General features: G+C 49.4%; 1 protein-coding gene across 2 annotated transcripts; it reads right to left on the bottom strand.

Annotated features, from left to right (window-relative positions):
* Positions 1–794: 794 nt before the first annotated feature.
* IRX4 (iroquois homeobox 4) lies at positions 795–10,797 on the bottom strand. Of its 2 annotated transcripts, none has more exons than XM_059856272.1 (6): positions 10,058–10,797; positions 5,430–5,588; positions 4,267–4,518; positions 3,551–3,657; positions 2,297–2,619; positions 795–2,106 (listed from the first exon to the last, which is right to left on the bottom strand). In XM_059856272.1, the coding sequence occupies exons 2-6, from the start codon at positions 5,472–5,474 to the stop codon at positions 1,340–1,342; spliced, it is 1,494 nt and encodes a 497-aa protein (XP_059712255.1). In that variant the 5' UTR covers positions 5,475–5,588; positions 10,058–10,797; the 3' UTR covers positions 795–1,339. The 2 variants fall into 2 exon arrangements, with proteins under 2 accessions (XP_059712255.1, XP_059712262.1); XM_059856279.1 differs by lacking the exon at positions 10,058–10,797 and adding an exon at positions 9,823–9,952.
* Between the last annotated feature and the right edge of the window lie 6,554 nt (positions 10,798–17,351).

The raw sequence follows: 17,351 nt of genomic DNA, 5'->3' as shown, positions 1-17,351 counted from the left end.
TTCAGGTGCTCTCGGTTCTTCGCCGCGCCGGGCGCCGAGGCTCGGGGGTTTTAGGCCAGCCCGGGTAAGCCGGTATCTATTATTGCCTCGCAGTTTCTTTTCCAGCAGTTCTCCCTGTCTCCCGGCCCGGGGATCAGTAAAGTTTGTTCTCATTCCGGGGAAGGAAATGAAATCTTTTAAGCGCCTGTTATCTAAGCGGTAAATTGGCTGCGAGTGCTCCTGAATCACACGTCGAGAGCGCTCTTCCTCCCTCTCTCTTTTTGTTAGCTGCACTCTATTTAATGTCAAAACGGTAAAGCATCTGTACTGAAGTGCTGAAATATTCATGGCTGATCAGCGATTCTCCGCACTGGCAGAGGAGCTGGAAAGCTAAAACGGTTCTTTAAAAGATCAAATTTTCCATGTGAATCAATTGCTCCGCGCACGGCGGAGGCGACGCCGCGGCAGAGCCCGGCCCTTGGGGGCCGACCCCCGCCCGCCCGCAGCTCGGGAAGGAGGGGAGGGGGAAGAGAGGGATGCTCCCGCCCCTCCGGGCCTCGGCGGGCAGCCGGAGCCCCCGCTGTCGGCCCGGGAGGCGGCCGGGGCTCGGCGCTGCCCCGCGGAGGCACGGCCCGCCCGGAGCTCAGCCCAGCATCCCTCCTGCGCGCAGCTTGCCTCCCGGGCTCCGTCCTCAGTACCGCGGCAGCGCTGCGCTGAGCCTCTCTTCCCCTCTCCCGGCAGCCTGTTGACAGTCCTTGGAATTACCGGGATCGGCTCCGAGGGGGAATTTGAAACACAGAAGTTGTTTGTTGCCCAATGCAAAACGCCACCACTTGTGTTACCTCTGAAACAGACAATTTATTGGAGTGAGCATACCCTTTAACATATTTTTTTCTGTCAAGATAAATTTGTGCATTAGGTGTAAACTTAGTAGAAGTGCTGTTTGTGAATTATATGCTAACAAGGAAATCAGGAGGAAAAACTCTCGAAAAGTCTTTACAACTAATGTCGGCATGCCTTAAATTAAATCTGAATTAAAATTTCCCGTTTGTAAACTTTCGGATGTAAACTTTTTAAGTAGGTCTACACTATAGTACGTGCTTTTTGGACATGGAATTAAATAACTTTCACGACATTGATCCCTTAAAGTCGCAGCCAGGAGAAAATGTTCAGAACAGCAATGAGCAAAGTCTTTCCGTTGAACTGAGCAAACTGAACTTTAAATCCTCGTTTATGTTGTTTGTTAAAAAAAAAAAAAGGAAGAAAAAGTTTTATATTTAAATTTAAACTCTTGCAAGTCTCTTTTCAGTGTAGCTGACTCTTCAAGCGTTAGAAAGTCCTTTGCCCCTCGGCGGGCCTGTTAGGAACAAAACATTTTGCTTCCTGATTTGGGAAACGCCAGAAACTCTTTGTTTGAGTCATGGTGGGCCAGGTTTGAGAGCTGCCCCTTGAGCACATTGGCGCCGTTCCCCACCGCGCGTCCCAAGGCGCCCGTTTCCAGAATGGCTCCTTTGGTGGTAGCCCAGGAAACTGTTGTGTTGCTCAGGGCTTGGTTTAAAGTACTGTGCCTGAACAGGGGGTCGTGAAACACCCCGTCCACCCAGTTCCTGAGGTTGGTGACCGGCGAATCCTGGTGCCTGTCCATGACGCTGACCGGGGCGGGAGCGGCGGAGGCGGCCGAGCCCCCCGGCCGTTTCAGCATGCAGGAGGGGTACTCGGCCTGGTTGAGCGAGGTGGCAGTGTGCGCCAGGGACCAAATCCTGGGCTTCGCCTCCAGCAGCTGCTGCCCCTGCTGGAAGCACATCTTGGACTCACAGCCGCGCTGCCGAGCGCCCAGCGGGTCGGGGCCGCACTCCTCCGCCGCCGTCTTCAGGCAGCTCCGCGCCCGCTCTGCCGCCACCTCCTCCTGCTCCTCCTCCTCCCCGGCGGCAGCCGGCGGCGGCATCTTGGCGGGGAGCTCGGCGGCCCGCGGCGGGTGGCTGCCGCCCGGGAGCGGGTGCGGATGCGGGTGCGGGAGCGGGTGTGGGAAGGGCCGCCGCAGCTCGCACTCCGAGCTCTCCGACTCGGCGGCGTCCAAGTCCTCCAGGTCGCTGAGCTCCAGCTCCTTCTCCTCCTTGCCCGTGGGTTCTGCGGGGCGGGGGCGGGGGAAGGGACAGCAAAAACAAGACACACGGTCACTGTCGGCGCCGCGCTGCCCCTCGGCCGCCCCCACCAGCGAGGCCCGCGGCCGCCCCCACCAGCGAGGCCCGCCCCGGGGGCGAGCTGCCGGCCGAGCCCCCGCGGCCGCACCGCTAAGTGCCTGGTTTTAGCAGGGTACCCTCGGCTTTCCCGCTCTTCATCGCCTCTTCCTGCGAACCCTCCTCCTCCTCCTCCTCCTCTTCCTCATAGGGCCGCTTCTCGTCAGAGCACTTGTTCCGCGGGGGCCAGGTCATCTTGTTCTCCTTCTTGAGCCGCCGGCGGGCGTTGGCGAACCAGGTGGAGACCTGGGTGAGGGTCATCTTGGTGATGATGGCCAGCATGATCTTCTCGCCCTTGGTGGGGTAGGGGTTCTTGCGATGTTCCTGCAGCCAGGCCTTCAGCGTGCTGGTGGTCTCTCGGGTGGCGTTTTTCCTCCGCGTCCCGCCGTCCATGGTCCCGTACCTGCAGACACAGGGGAGCCCCGGGATGTGACAGCTCGCTCTCTCCCCCAGCGCTCCTGCCCGACGCGAGTCCCAGAGCCCCGGCCCCGGCCGCTTGCCTGCGGCACCCCCAGGAGGGCAGCTGGACCGGAGAGGGGGGAGACGGATGAGGACAGCTTGGTTTTAAGAGGGGTGAGGACAGCTCAGCTTTATGAGGGAGACCAGCCTAGAGAATTCAGGCCGAGGAAGGAAAGCAAGAAGGAGGGGTTCAGCCAGCAGCAGCAGCGGGCAATGCAAATTTCTGCTCTGCCTTGGCGGTGGTGGCGGAAAGAGGGAAAAAATCGTCTGCTTTTATTTGCCATAAAGTCAATGTCAACATTTCGGGCAGCAGGAAAATCTTAGCAGCTTGCAAACTCACAGAAATACCACTTTCTTCTCGTTTTATTAGTCCTCCCCAAACAAAATTCATCGGGGTGACCCCAGGGTGTAAGTGTTAATAGAAATATATTTCCTCTCACTCCTTTTATTAGTAATCTCCTCTACCCTTTTGTTCCTGAAATTGTAGGAACCTAACGCAGATGACACTGGGCTGCGACTGAATATTTAATGCACATCCTCCAGGAAAGGTCACTGGCGCCCAATGGGCCTCTGAGGTGGGAGCGGTGTGTAAGGGGGTTTGCGCTGCTTTAAAACTAATAAATATACACGGGATGCCCAAGCCTGACTCCGCGCAGGAAAAGATAATTACCGCCCCGGTTAAGAGGGATTGCCCCCGCGCTACCGCCCGCCCGGGGGGCGGAGGACCCCGTGTCCGTGTGGGAAAGGGGAGGCGACACGGCTGGGGCCGGGAGATGCTGAGAGGCGAGGAGGCAGGTTGGCGGGGATGGCGGGGCGGGGCGGGGATGGCGGGGGTGGAGGGCAGCGAGCGGAGCCGGGCTGGGGATGGCGCTTACCTGTCGTACTGGTACTGGCTGAGGGTGTGATCGTAGGGGTAGTAGGCAGCCGCTGGGGCGATGCCCGCATGCGCAGAGCCGTTCCCGTCCTTCGCGTCCAAACTGTTCTACAAGAGATGCCGCCCGCCGCCCTCAGCCCCGGCCGCCGGCAGAGCCCGGCCCCCGCCCGGCTCCCGCGGCACCGCCGCCCGGCTCCCCCGGCACCGCCTCCCGGCTCCCCTGCCCCGCGGCCCGCAGCGGCGTGACCGGACCTTCCCGGGGGCCCCCGGCCGCGGCCCCCAGGGACATCAATAGGGACATTAACTCGCGCTGTTACGGTGTAGGGGGGAAAAAAAGAGGAAAAAAAAAAAAAAAGGAAAAAAAGGCTGTGTGGGAAGACCGCATCATTTTTTTGCAAGCCTGGTTATGGGTCGCCCTAAACTGCCCGCCCGGACGGGCCCTCCGCACTCGGCCGCCAGCTCGTCAGGCGCGACTTTTAATTGCGTTTCCGTGAGGAGCGAGCGCCGGGCTGGAACAGCTGCTGACCGCGGGGCTGGGCGCGGGGAGCGCCGTGCGGCGCGGCGGGGCGCAGGAGAAGCGCCCGTGGCTGCCCCCGCCCGGGGAGGGGGTCCCGCCGAGCGGCCCCCGCCCCTGGGGGCACAAGGGGAGCGCGGGGCCGGCGGGAGGGAGGGAGGGAGGGAGGGAGGGAGGGAGTGAGCATCCCCCGGGCTGCTTACCAGGGAGTAGAAGGCAGGAGCCTCGGTACCGTAGGTCACGTAGTTTCCATAGCCCTGGGGCCCGGCGTAGGGTCCGCCGTAGACCCCCAGGGCGGCGGCGGAGTTGAGCTCGTGTCGGGCGGTGGCGAGCAGGCGGCTCTCGTACACCGGGCAGTACACGGGCGTCTGGGCGGAGGCGGCCGCCCCCGTCTCAGCCAGCGTCCGGCTGCTGGACTCGCAGCAGGTCGTCAGGGAGTTGGTGCTCATCAGGAACTGGGGGGAAAGAAAGCGGCGCTGAGGGCGGGGTGGGGGGAACTTCCCAAAGTGTAACCAAGTTTGGGTTCGGTTGCTTTTAGAATGTGTGGGTTTGGTAGGGTTTTGTTTGGGTTCGGTTTGTTTTTGTTTTTTTCCAAATCAGGTCGTAGCTTTGGGGTGTCGCCCGCCCTACTCCCTCCCCTGCCGTATTTTACTTGATAGAAACGCTCTGGAGAAGCGCAGAGGTGCAAGTATTTTATCAGTTTTTTAGAACGACTCCACAACAACAACCAAACGCCCCGTGATTGTGGATGTTTAATCCTCTATAATACATTCCTCAGGCCCTCTGCATTTAAAAGCTAACTTTTCCTCGGGTGTTTTCACAAGACTGGGGTTTACACCGTTTTCTCCTCTTGCAGCACAATGACCCCCATCTGCGTTTTTAAACCCTTTTTTTCGAAGTCATTCATGCATATTTATTTTGACTGCAGATTTGTAACAGCCACGCACGCATCTGTTATTAACCTGCTGGTTTAGAATATCCCATTCTTTTTCTACGGGCCGGACCTGTGTACATCCATGTTTAATTGATAAACTGTGAATTTAATAGTGAAGGAGAAAAAAAAAAGGGGGGGGGGAGGTGCGGATGGGGGTTGGGGATCTCCAGCTCCCCTTCTCACCTCTCTCATCTCTGTAATCATCTCCCACGCCTCTTTATCACCCCCAAACACCCTAAATCCCGCTTGTTTCATCCAATTTTAAAACTGATGCCCGACACATAACTTGGGCGTCTTGTAAAGCTGCAGAGAGAGCATCTGCTTTGCTGCTACCGCTTGCGGGAGAGGATCGCTGCCGCCCTCATCCCGGACGGAAGGCATCGATAAGGACTGAAATTCAATCAATTAACGTTGGTAGGCAAAAAGTCTTACCTGGGGTGCAGAGGAGTAAGGGTAGCCAAACTGAGGATAGGACATGGTACAGAGGCTCCCAGTTATCTAGAAACAAGGCGAGGCGTCTGATCTGCACGCTATTGCAGCCTGGCTCTGCTCTGTTGTACCAATTGATTGGTAACCACAGGTCCCTAGATGCTTATAGGACGAAGCAGAAAACCACATTTAATTTATTTACATGAAAACTTAAACTTTTTTTTTTCCCTTTTAAATATGTACGGCGATTTTAGCACCTTCCCGCTACAGCTACGACACAGAAATAATTGTTACATGTAGGCTCCAAGGCTGGCAGACGTGACGGCAAAAATAAATACTTTGCACCCACGGGAAAATAAAAGGTGGGAAGAAGAAAAGTGATACAAATGCATCGGCTCACAAGCACGTTGTTTTAAAAGAGCCGAGCCTCTGACGTCACGCAAAACCTACTCAAATTAACCTGCCTGTAAGTTTAACACTCATTTTCGGGAATCTTTCACTTGGCATGGAATATAGACTCTCCAGCATCGCCTTCAGTCTGCCTAACAGGAGAGAAAAGTTTGGGAAGCTCTTCGGTAGCGGCAACGCCTGCTTGCAACATATATATTTCTGCGGGCAAGGGAAGGAAATGAATGTTTTTAATCTGAAGGATCAATGTTGTATCAGCTCTTTTCCCCACCCTCCTTAGTCTCTGAAAGGCTAGTAAGCACTTTTAATTAGAAATTAATTAATGAGCAGCTGCTTCTTCCCTCCCCACAGTAATAATTAGTCTCAATTACAAACAAGACATATGAAGGGACACACGACTGAGTCTTCATTTAAGATTTAATCAACAGTTAAAATTAGCGCTAACGCTGACAATAAAGCACATGATAAGCAACCCTCCTTTTCTTTTCGGCTTTTATTCCAGGCGTGTGATTACAGGTAGAAAACCCTACAAGCGTCTTCCGGGGAATGATGGAAAAGATGTGACTTCTCACGTTAAAAAGACTTTGATCCCGTCTCTAACTTCCAACACCCCCTCCTACCCGACCCATCCCACGGCTGCCATCAGCCTCCCTACCCTCTGGGGGTCTGGGACCCCCCCACACACGAGCAGGCATCAATCCCCCCCTGCTGCACGCTCGGAGGGAGCGGGCCGTGGGAGGAAGATGCTGGCAGCCCCAGCGCCTCTCCCCCGACGGCCGGTGCCACCGAGGCAGGGCAAGCAGGCAGCCCCCGGCTGGACGGAGGAGGCGGAGGAGTCAGCTCCGAGGCTGAAGCTGGGCTGCTGGTGCAGTCGAACGCTGCTCCATGGTGTGCAGACTTGCTCAGAGAGATTCCTGGGTTCAGACATGTGAATAGCCCCAGGGTCACACTCTAATTAATGATGATATTCTCTTCTTCTCCCCAGCTGGAAGACTGCCTCCCAGAAACGAATCTGCCCACACTGACAGCTCGATTGAGGGTGATTGATGACTATCTGGAGACCACAGTACACATAATATAATATCTGCTGCGTAATTGCTTTAATTTACAGATGAAAATACTAGTCCTCAGATCGAGTTAGACTACAACGAGAGGCGTTTTATGGCGCTTTAGAGTGTTTGCAAATAAAAGATATCAGATACAGTACATGCAAATTATCCTGACAGCTCAGTATCTGTAGCCGGGAGAAACGTATAAAGAAAGGGAATCAAACGACATAAATAATCGGTTTGGAATTCTGTATTGATTTTTGGACTGGAAGAAAGAGCTTTTTCTTTCCTCACCTGAAATGCGAATTCCTTTTTATTTCTGAGAATATTAATAACTTTGCCATTGGGTTTCTTTTGTAGAAGGGCTTCTCTATTCCTCCTCCCGCACTATACCCCGGTGCTTCCAAGGTATAATAATACTTTCAGCCACTCTTTACCAGCAGCTTCCTTCTGTGCGGAGTGCTGACGGACTATTGCATTGTTTGGGAAGAAAAGACACCCAGTGTTTACACAATGGTCTGCACGCAGTGTTCCGTGCTGCTCCCTCTGCCTCCTGTGCCCATTGCGCTGGGGGATGTTTGTTTAAGCTCCGGAATAAAACTCACCGGTGCTAGGGAAGAAAATAGTTGCACTTATCTCAAGAGCGGTTCGGTGTAAAGCACTATAATTAGCTGGAAGAGCTGGAGAACTGCCTGAAGAAGTCCTCACAGTTTTCCAGGCTACAGCTTGGGAAATGTCCTGAAGTTGTGTTTTTTTGGTGGTTTTAGTTTTTATTTATTTTTTTTTCCACTGCAGATGTCAACACTGCAGTGGCCCACAGTGCACTACAGGTTTTGATATTTAGATGAGTCTATTAAACTTTAAAATACAAGGAGAAATTCAATATTTATAGTCCTTGTCTATTTATATATCACAGTTGTCTTTCACTGCGCCATGCAAATACTCTAGTGCCCATTTTTGCGCTGAACTTTCCTGTATTAATCATGATAATTATTTGTCATTTTTCTTTGCAGTCTGCCTGCTCTATTACTTTACCCGCGGTCAGCTCTGTGTCAGTTCCAATCTGTATTCCCTAGAAAGCAGTCATTAAAAAACCCCCACCAAAACAAACAAACAAAAAGAAAAAGCGACAAAAAACCTTAATAACCTTAAACGCTGAAAGCTGACATTACGTCCTCCCCCACTGCTGATGTCTTGTTTCACTTACAGTCTACAAATAATGGCCCTTTGTTGATAAGAAACTCAACACAATTATATTTCATCTTGAATTTTTGGTGCCAGAGCACAAACATGCATTAAGCTCCACAATGATTTAAAATAACCTTTGTGGTTCTTGCACATAAACAAGGTAACACTGTTCAAATCCAAGCAAAGACGCTTAATGCTGTGGGCTATATCCTTAAGCATTTGGAAAATGCAAGCCTTTGCTGTGCAATAAAATTGATCCTCGTCAAAGCCCCTTTCCTGTACAATGCAGTTAACAGCTTTTTAGAAAGAAACACAGCTTTCTCCAAAGTTTGAGCAAGGAAGCCCATCACGATCAATAGGAAATGCTGGAGAGTTCCCTTCTGGTCATAAGCAGCCTGCACACTCAGGCAAGCAGGTATTTCCCATCCAAAGCCCATCCAGGTCTCTCTCCCAGGGTTACGAGCTTTTCCTCTGAGTACCTGGAGCCAATGCTCATACAAGTTTTATTGGAAAAACATGGAATGAGAATGAAAGAGTGTGATGCTGGAACAGGCCACAGCAGGTAAAACAGAACCTCTTCAGGACTCAGGCTTTGATGGACGTCTTCAGGGACATGATCTAGAGGCAGTTAATGCAGCTACACTTACTATCTGCATTTTCATCGCCTTCTCTTTTGTAGGGGTTATTGCCACTCCTGGAAATATTTCAGCAACGGAATTTGCTTATGGGCTAAACAGACTTTAGTGAGCTCTTCCAGTCGAGTTTGCTTTGTTTTCGTGCTACAGACTTAAAGCAACATTGACACCGCCTGATAAAAGCTGTGAAGTTCTACGTGTTGCCCATTTGGAATCTGACATGGAACCACGGGCAGCCTACAACATTTTAAAGTAGGTTAGCTCCCCTAAACTTGCTATTGGCAGTAAATATGATTGGTTTTTTTCCCTGAGCCAATCTGAGGTGTAACTGCACCTCCTGCACTCCGAATCGAGGGACAGCGAGACGATGTTTCCGACCTGCACAAACCCATGCCACGGCTTGGGATTGGCAGAGCCATGATGACCAACAGAACAGTTGCATAAGAAGGCACTGCTAATTAATTTACTCAGTTTACAACTACATGTAAAATCAGTTTGTTCAAAGCCATCCATTTGAATGCTTTCATTTTGTAAGTCTTCAATCCTCTTGGCAAACAATCTAGATTAAAGCAGAAAGGCCTCACATGCTCATTCTGTTCTTTGTATTTATTAACTTTTCACACTTAAGAACTAGAACCAGCATTCCCTCTCTCTTACATGCACACCTACACACACACGCACACGCACACACACAGGCACACACACAAAACTTTTCAGCAAGAGAAGTAAATGCTGCGACCTGGACAGCTGCTCTGTGGCTATAGATGGACCCTACAACATGCCCACATTTACCTGCTCAGTGCACAGCATTGCAACTACGCCTTCACTAGCAAAGCAAAGATTGTATAAGACTTCTTTTCTCAGCTCCTGTACCCCCTGTGCTGCAGATCCGCAGGCATTTAGATGCAAAAACCTTTGAGCTCTCTAGCAGCCAACAGCTTCAACTTACTTCCCTGTGAAGGTAAAACTTTCCTGCTTGCAAGGTCAAATTCTGTTTTTTAAAGTTCGCCTTAAAATCCAGAAAGTTTGACTCAGTACCTTACCTTAGTGCTCGCTGAATATCATATCCACACCCCCTTCCCAAGAAATAACACACGTATGTTAAAATACATTTACCCTCTGTCCTAGGTAAAGATTGCACAAAGCCAAATGATTCATCACGGATAGTTTCTCTTCCCTCCAGCAGTTCGGTTTCAGCTGCCTTGCTGCTAAAGCAGGCTCCGAAAGAGAAGGGGGGCGGGGGGGGGGCGGTAAACCCCACCGTTCCCCTCCACCCCCCGCTTCCATAGAGACGCAAACACACACACACACACATTCACAGGCATCACCACCAAAGGAAGAAATTTTTTACCTGCAATCACGCCAGGCTTCGGCTAAAACCTGATAGAGATGGCTGTGCCATGGCAGGGCTTCTCTCCTCTGGTGTGCGCTGGCTGGCGTGGCAGGGAGCTGCGGGGAGCTAACGCAGACATGTCTCAGCGCGGTACCTGCGCTGCGCGGCACGGAGCCTTCGGTCCCCAGGCGCCACAGCCACTTCACTATCCCCCTGTACCAGAGTGACGCTCAAGTGAATAGTTCCACTGATTACACTCTTTCCTACTGATTAACACTTTCCAACACGACCAGGCATTCCACTTCCAACTTTTCCCGTTTTAAAACAGAAGCAGCCAGCGCCGCTTGCTTCCGCGGGTTATAAACGCCGTCTGGGGCGTGGGGGACACCATAATTAATAGCAGGTTAGTAAAATTAGTGCTGCCACTCCAATTGTTGTCCTTGTTGCCAACAATAATTGCATTGATTCTGGAAGGACACGAATGTCCTCCATTTAACCTAATGATCTGCGGGTTGCACACGCTGTACGGCAGCCGTGGCGGTGATTAACTGCGCGCACCTCCAAACTATCATTTATCTCCGCGAGTCACGACTGAAAGGCGCTAAACTTACAGGCAACTCTCCCTGCCTCTCTCGCAGTCTTTGTTTCCCTCCCGCTGGAGGAGGCGGGCTGGGACGTCGGCGTAGCCCTGCGCACAGGAGACGGGCACCTGTACCTGTCCCCCCGGCCGCCTCGGCTTTATTCATAGCCCGGGGGCAGCGCGGCGGAGCCGGGCGCCGCGGAACTGCCGGGGACTGCCTGGGCCAGCGCCCCCGGCCGCGGGGAGGGGGCAAGGGGGGGGCGGCGCGGCAGCGCCCGGCACCGGGGACCCGCTCCCTGCAGCGCCCCCGAGGCGGGCTACGCCGCCGCTGCCCTCCCTGGGCACAGCCCCACGGAGGCTGCCCGGGCACCGGGGGCTTCCTCCGGGCGGAGGTGGGGAGGCAGCCGAGCGGGGTGCGGGGACAGGTGCCGGCGGCAGCCGAATGCAGGTCGGGGCAGGAGCGCTTGTTCCCTCTTGTCCTCTCCGTCCTCCTGCGCCCGTCCCTGCGTCCGGCCGTCGGTCCCGCCCGGCCTCAACCGCAGGCTGCCACGGCCACTGCCGCTCTCTCCCGAGGAGAAGTTACATGGGCCCGAGGCTGGGCGAACCGGCAGCGAGCTCCCAGTCCGAAATGCCTTTCCCGGTGCGCAGCCTCCAGCCACCCTCTGTGGCTTCGGGCTCCGGCCCGGTGTCCGGGGCCGAGGGATCCCCGCGGGAGCCTGTGCATGACAAGTTCCACCGCGCGCTCGGTACTTTCTTTTCTTAATTGTTTGTTCAGCAGGAAAAGGGACAAATCGGGATTGACAGAAGGGGGAGGAGGGATCAATATCATTCCTGTTTAAAGGCGTGAGCCTGGGCAGACGTCTCAATAAGACAGAGGAGGAGAAAAAGAGAGTATTATATTCTACCTAATTAAGCGAAGACAAAGAGGTGTGGGGAGAAAGGTTCAGCAGAGGTGGGGTGGCAATAGGAATTTTTAATCCCGTGTCTTCCCACAGTAACCACCAAGGCTGAACAGTAACGTTAATAGGGAACATCTGTACATCGACAGATTTATCCTTGCCAGGGCTCTTTCACGCCTGTGTCATTTGCATGGCCCCGTGCTCGTAATGTTCGACACACGCTGCACCTTGTAGTGCAGTGACAAGGTAAATCTGATGAATGCTGAAACTGGGAAATCCTCTTTCCCCTTTCTCCCTCTTCGGACTGCCCTTGCAGCTTTAAATGTGGGGAAATCACACGGAGAAAGAAAAGGTGAGCCTTCTCCCCATCTGCGCTTGTATACAGAAAGCCAATCATGCCACGAGCCTTTGCACTTTAAAGCGGAGTAACAAACCCACCGCGACGCGGATACCCCCGGTTGCCCGGCCAGGGCTGCCTCCCCGCCGGCGGGACGAGGGCGATGCCCCCCGAGAGTGCAGGAGCCCTGTGTGCCGTCCCCATCCCGGCTCTGCAAATCTGGACTTTTCCTCCCGTCCCCCGTGGGCCTGTCCTTCTGCGCTGCACCCAGGCTCCCGCCCCGGGCTGCCTCTGAGCCCGGCCGACTTCCCCGGGGCAGCGCCCTGCCTGTGCCGGGGGAGCCCCGCCGCCCCCGGGGACCCCGTCCAGCCGCCTTCCCGCCCGGCCGAACCCGTACTTTACAGAGGGGGGTGGCACCATCCGCCGCCTGGAGGTGACACCTGCCCGACGGCCCTAGTGTGCTTTAAGGGGACCGGGATCTCTCAGTGTTTTCCTCCAAACTTTTCTCCGTCCCGGCGGCGGGTGCTCGGCCGGAGGCAGTCCCTGCTTTTCCCGACGGCAGAGTTACAGCGGGGGGAACTCCGGAGGTGAGGTGCTGGGGGGTTGCTGGATTCAGCTGCCTCCCTGCCCTGAAATATGATGTTCAAGGGCAGGAGGTATCGTTCAAAGAGTAATCTTTTATATTAACAGCTACAACCAGTAACAGTACATTAATATGAGTCTTTTGTAATATAACAACCTCAGGTCCACGAGATCAACATTTTTAATTATTTCAGTGATGCTTAAAGGAAGTGAGCAGACTCGAGTCTGTCTTTTCCAATTTGTTCACGTCGACCTGCACATCTTGGAAATTGCCATCCATTGCCACTCTGACCTACGTAGCAGAAAGCTCGGTGGCTTTCTGTCAGAAACTGGTCTAGCCAGGCAGGAGGGCAACCAGACTAAGTGGAGCTGGAATCCCAGTAGACATGCAGGCAGGTCAACCATAGTGGCATGATGGACACTGAGGGAACACTGGCCACTGATAAATCTGGGAAGATGCTTTGCAACAAGAGTAAAAGCTTTTGGGCAGCACTCCCAAAAAAACCATGGGCCAGAATCCAAGGCTGGAAGGGCATTTGTAGATCTTGTGTTATGACGCTCATAATGTTAGGTTGCCTTTCTCCTTTTTTATTTTTGCTTAAATGACCAATAATGCTAAGGTTTCAACCATTTTTAATGTTTCAACTATTAAAAGGTGCTCTTTTCACTGTAGAAGTGCTGTTGGTCCTGTCTATCCTAGCATCCTTTGGCATTCTTTCCCATTTCTGTAGCTAGTACAATGCCCTCTCTGCTGTGAAAAGGCCAATAATAAATGACACCAAGTGGTCATAACCCTTAATTTTCCATGTCATTAGACAAACAGCACTGGTGATAGCACCACATATTTCCATTCAGAAAAGGGAATATAATTTAATTTTCAGTGTCGATTCCTTTGGCACTATGGCTGTATTTGAAGACCTACTTTCTAAGATACCAGATGGGAAAAAACAGCAGCTTGATCTCTTACTTTTTTGGCCTTTATTTTCCTGTAGAGGTTACTAAATCATACCTAGTCAGGGAATAATATACTAATGCATGTATCATAACTCATGTTCACTATGAAGGTCCTAGAAACACATTAGCTTAATCATGAAACCTCTGAGATAATTTACTTAACTGGAATAATTTCACAGGAAAGCCAATATAATTCAGAATGTAGTAAATACATGGATAGAAATCAGATTTTCACTCAAACTATTTTTGTCCTCATCTGGTTATATGGTTCCAAGTTATGTGGTAGCCTCAGAGCAGCAAGGTTTGTCTTAATTTGCAGGGATCCATACAGGTACATTTCTTTTCCTTTTCTCACATTAAATTCATTATGTGATGTTCAAAAGACTGATGCACACTAGAAAACCTTTAGGCATTTCTGTGTAACGGGGATGGTTTATTAAAAGGATAGGTTATTACTTTGAACAATGACTTCAGTGCGTACGTTAAAATGTGAAATGTTTATCTGGTACTGGCCTGTATTGGCCAGAATCTGTGCAACTAGACTTTTATTCATAAGTGCATGCCTTAGCTAATAAATCACATTTATTCTCAGATCCTGTGTGGCCATCTGAGCCTCTTTTGTAGTCCACAAAGATATAGGTTCATGATTATGTTTTAAAGAATTTTGTAAGCAAGTATTACCATAATTCCATTTGTGAGCCCATGATTTTGAAAAGATATTTATTTTGTGTTAGAAAAAAAAAATTTGATGTGCTTAGAGAAATAGCTAAGGCTGTTTTAGTGGGCTCAATATGTGGACAGGTGAAGAGGATTATATTTTAGTAGGAAAAGAGCTTAATTTCATAGACTTAGAAGCAGAACCAAGCCTCTTGGAAAATGCTGAAAAGGCAGAAGACACCAAGTGAGTCAGTGGCAGTAAGTTCTCCTTCCTGCACTGAGTCTTTGCTGCCGACTTTGGCCAGGTGAGCCATGCTGCTGAGGTGGAGCTCTGGGGAAGCAACTCAGCAATGAGCTCCTTCCTCCGTGTTTCACAAGCGAGGAGACGTGGGCCAGGGGTGTAACCCCACGGATCTCCCTGTGAGTGAGGAGCTCTGCAAAACTGCAGGTACAAAACTTCTCGTGAGCCATCACTTCTTTCACAAAAGGGATCACAGAAGAGAGCTGTTGGTGCCTCAGAAAACAAAGATGCAATTAAGGCAGCATTTGTAGTTTTCAGTTAGGGTTATCTTTCAAGGCAGGATGAACCATCATTTTTTTCCCTGCTAATTATTTTCATTAGCTGTTTTAACTCTTCCTGAGAGTTCTTAATAATGGCTTCAGAGCAGAGTGTGTAAAACTGAAAATTATTTATGGCAATGATTAGAACTACAGAATACTAATATGGGTAGTCAGGAATAATTCACCATAGCAGGAAAAGCACTATTTAATTGTTTAATATAGAAGTTTAATTGTGCTTGCATACAATTATCATGTAAATATCACTGTGATCACTTTAAGAGGTTATTTCTAAGTGTGCCAAAATTCTGAAGCAATCTGAAAAGAATTAATTTTTTTCTTACCTCCCTTCACAAGTCTCTCAAGTGTACTATATGTTTTAACTTAAACCAAAATATAGCCAAAGGCAGACAGGAGTTCCAACAGTGACCAGTGTAATACTCACTGCTTTTAATTACTGTAACAATAAATCACACAGGAATGTCCTCCAGGTACTAAATGATTTTCTAAAAACATTTGAGAATATTTTTGAAATTCAATTAATTGAAGGCACCAGATAAAAGGTACACATTCTTAATGGCTATAAAATAACCCTAAGGGATGTAACTGAGCTCCAAGCTTAACTTCAAAGTGTGACAGAAATACTTACTGTATTACTTTAAAAGTATTCAGATCAATGAATCAGTTAAAATTACTTATACATTTACCAACCTTTTCATTTTCTTTCTGAATATGATAGAAAGAATTGCTCTCATTTCCCAGGACACAAAAAGCAGTTGAGACCTGTAAAAGAAATTGTAATTAAAGCCAGCCTTCAGTCAAAATTGGTATTATGAATTTTTGGTTGACACAAGATAAAGGGGCCAGCGAAACATAAAAGTGGCTTGATAAAGCATACATTTAGACATTTTATACTGAAAATTAACTGGTTTGTGGATATATTTCAGGGTCTAGGATTAAATCTGTCCTTGTTAGGCCAGTAAGCAGTTTTCTATTGAATTCAATAGAAGCAATGACACCCTGCAATCTGTATTGTGCACAGCTGTGTGCACCTAGCTGGCTCTCTGATTATGGGCCAAATCTGTTCTTTTCTTTCCTTCCTGCTCCTAGGATTAATCACACTACCCTGAACACCCACATGGCTTTGAAAGGTGCTGAAGACCTCAAGCAGTCACGGCATGCCTTCAGCTTTTGCAAGCAACACTCTGACGCAGGATGCCAGCTAATGCTCAGCAGGATCTAGCTCCATGAGTAAATACCTTGACATTTGGCCTGCAGTTCATGAGCATCTGAGGTTGTCGTAAAGTAAAAGTGTTTAAACAATCACCATTTTCTGATTTGCAAGGTGATTTTATAATGCAGTGTGACTCAACAGCAGGAAAGTGTTAAGAAATATGCAGAGGCTGAAATGCTGCTACCAGCCAATTTTTTTTGGCAGAGGTGCTCTGTTCTGCAGGTGGGCTCTTCCTTCTGCTCTGTATCTCCACCATGCACCCAGCTTTGAAAACAGATCACAAACCCATGGTCATCATACCATGGAGATAAGGGTTAACTTCTAACCTTTGCAAAATGATTGCTTGTTATAAATATGTGTCACAGTTAAACTGCACATGTATTATTCATTAGTGCAGAAAGTTTAGAAATAAGTTTAGAAACCAGAACTATGCACACATGTACATCCATGTGCATCTGTGTCTGTACATTTGTACTCACACAGAGGGAAATCATGTAGAGAAGTGTCTGAACTGCTTGGCAGAGCTATATTCTATGAGAAGAATGAAAACACTCTACTAAAAACTAATTGCAATGTTTTCCAATGGGTATTTATTTTCAATACTCTGATAAGTTTGTTAGTAGCATGTTAACATCTTCTCCATGTTTAAAACATATTAAATTGAGGCAATAAAAAAATGACAATAGGGATAAATGTATCTTTATTCCTTTTGTCTCTTTCCCTTGAGCATTTGAAATCATAAACATCGTTAGAATTTTTGAACATTTAATATTGATGTTAAGTCATGACCGTGTAACTATTTTCTGTAGCTCCATGCAGTAATTCCCCACCCTGCAGGTGTAAGGTGGGTGGGAGGATCACTGAGCCTTGGAAACATCCACAGCAGATTGCAGTTGAAAAAATACAGTCGCTGACAATACACATGTAGTGTAACAGCCATTTTAAAACTGTGATAAATATAATACAACACTAAAATCACCAACAAAACTCAGGTCTCATCAAAGAACTCTGCTTCATCAGAGTAATAAAATAGTAAAAAACATTTTAATCAGGGACTGCAGGCTGTAGAAGACAGTTTGGTATGTTTATTTTGACAGCGAATACCCATAACACTCGTAACAGACACATCCACCAAATTATCACATGTGATTTGCAGCCAGGTTAAAGTCAATTCTACATAAAAAAGCCAGAAGTCTCTGTTAAATGTTTGCTCCACCAATTACTCAAACCACGGTTAGGAAGTATTTTGGAACTTTTCTTCTCTGGAAACTTTGCAGTCAAAAGATTTTTTTCTCAAATAGTTAAGGTTGTTTATCTCAAAAGGGCTGTTTGTCTAATCAGGAACACATGGATTTATGAGTATAAACAACTCCACAAAATCTGAGAAACTGTAGAGAAACCCTACATTTCTCTCTCTTTTCCCTCCTGTTTTGAAACTTAATAAATGCTTGAAAACTTATTTTTTCTTTTTTAACCTGTGGTGAAATGGTTGCAGTCATACAGAAGAGATG

This window comes from Haemorhous mexicanus, chromosome 1 (genome assembly GCF_027477595.1).
Source record: "Haemorhous mexicanus isolate bHaeMex1 chromosome 1, bHaeMex1.pri, whole genome shotgun sequence".
Classification (NCBI taxonomy): Eukaryota; Metazoa; Chordata; class Aves; order Passeriformes; family Fringillidae; genus Haemorhous; species Haemorhous mexicanus.
This window is presented reverse-complemented; position numbering and strand designations above follow the sequence as displayed.

Coding starts and splice junctions, on each gene's coding strand:
- IRX4 (XM_059856272.1), bottom strand. CDS start 5,474: ATGTCCTATCCTCAGTTTGGCTACCCTTACTCCTCTGCACCCCAG. Junction 4,519..5,429: donor CTTACTCCTCTGCACCCCAG/GTAAGACTTTTT, acceptor CTTTCCCCCCAG/TTCCTGATGAGCACCAACTC. Junction 2,107..2,296: donor GAAGAGCGGGAAAGCCGAGG/GTACCCTGCTAA, acceptor CCCGCCCCGCAG/AACCCACGGGCAAGGAGGAG.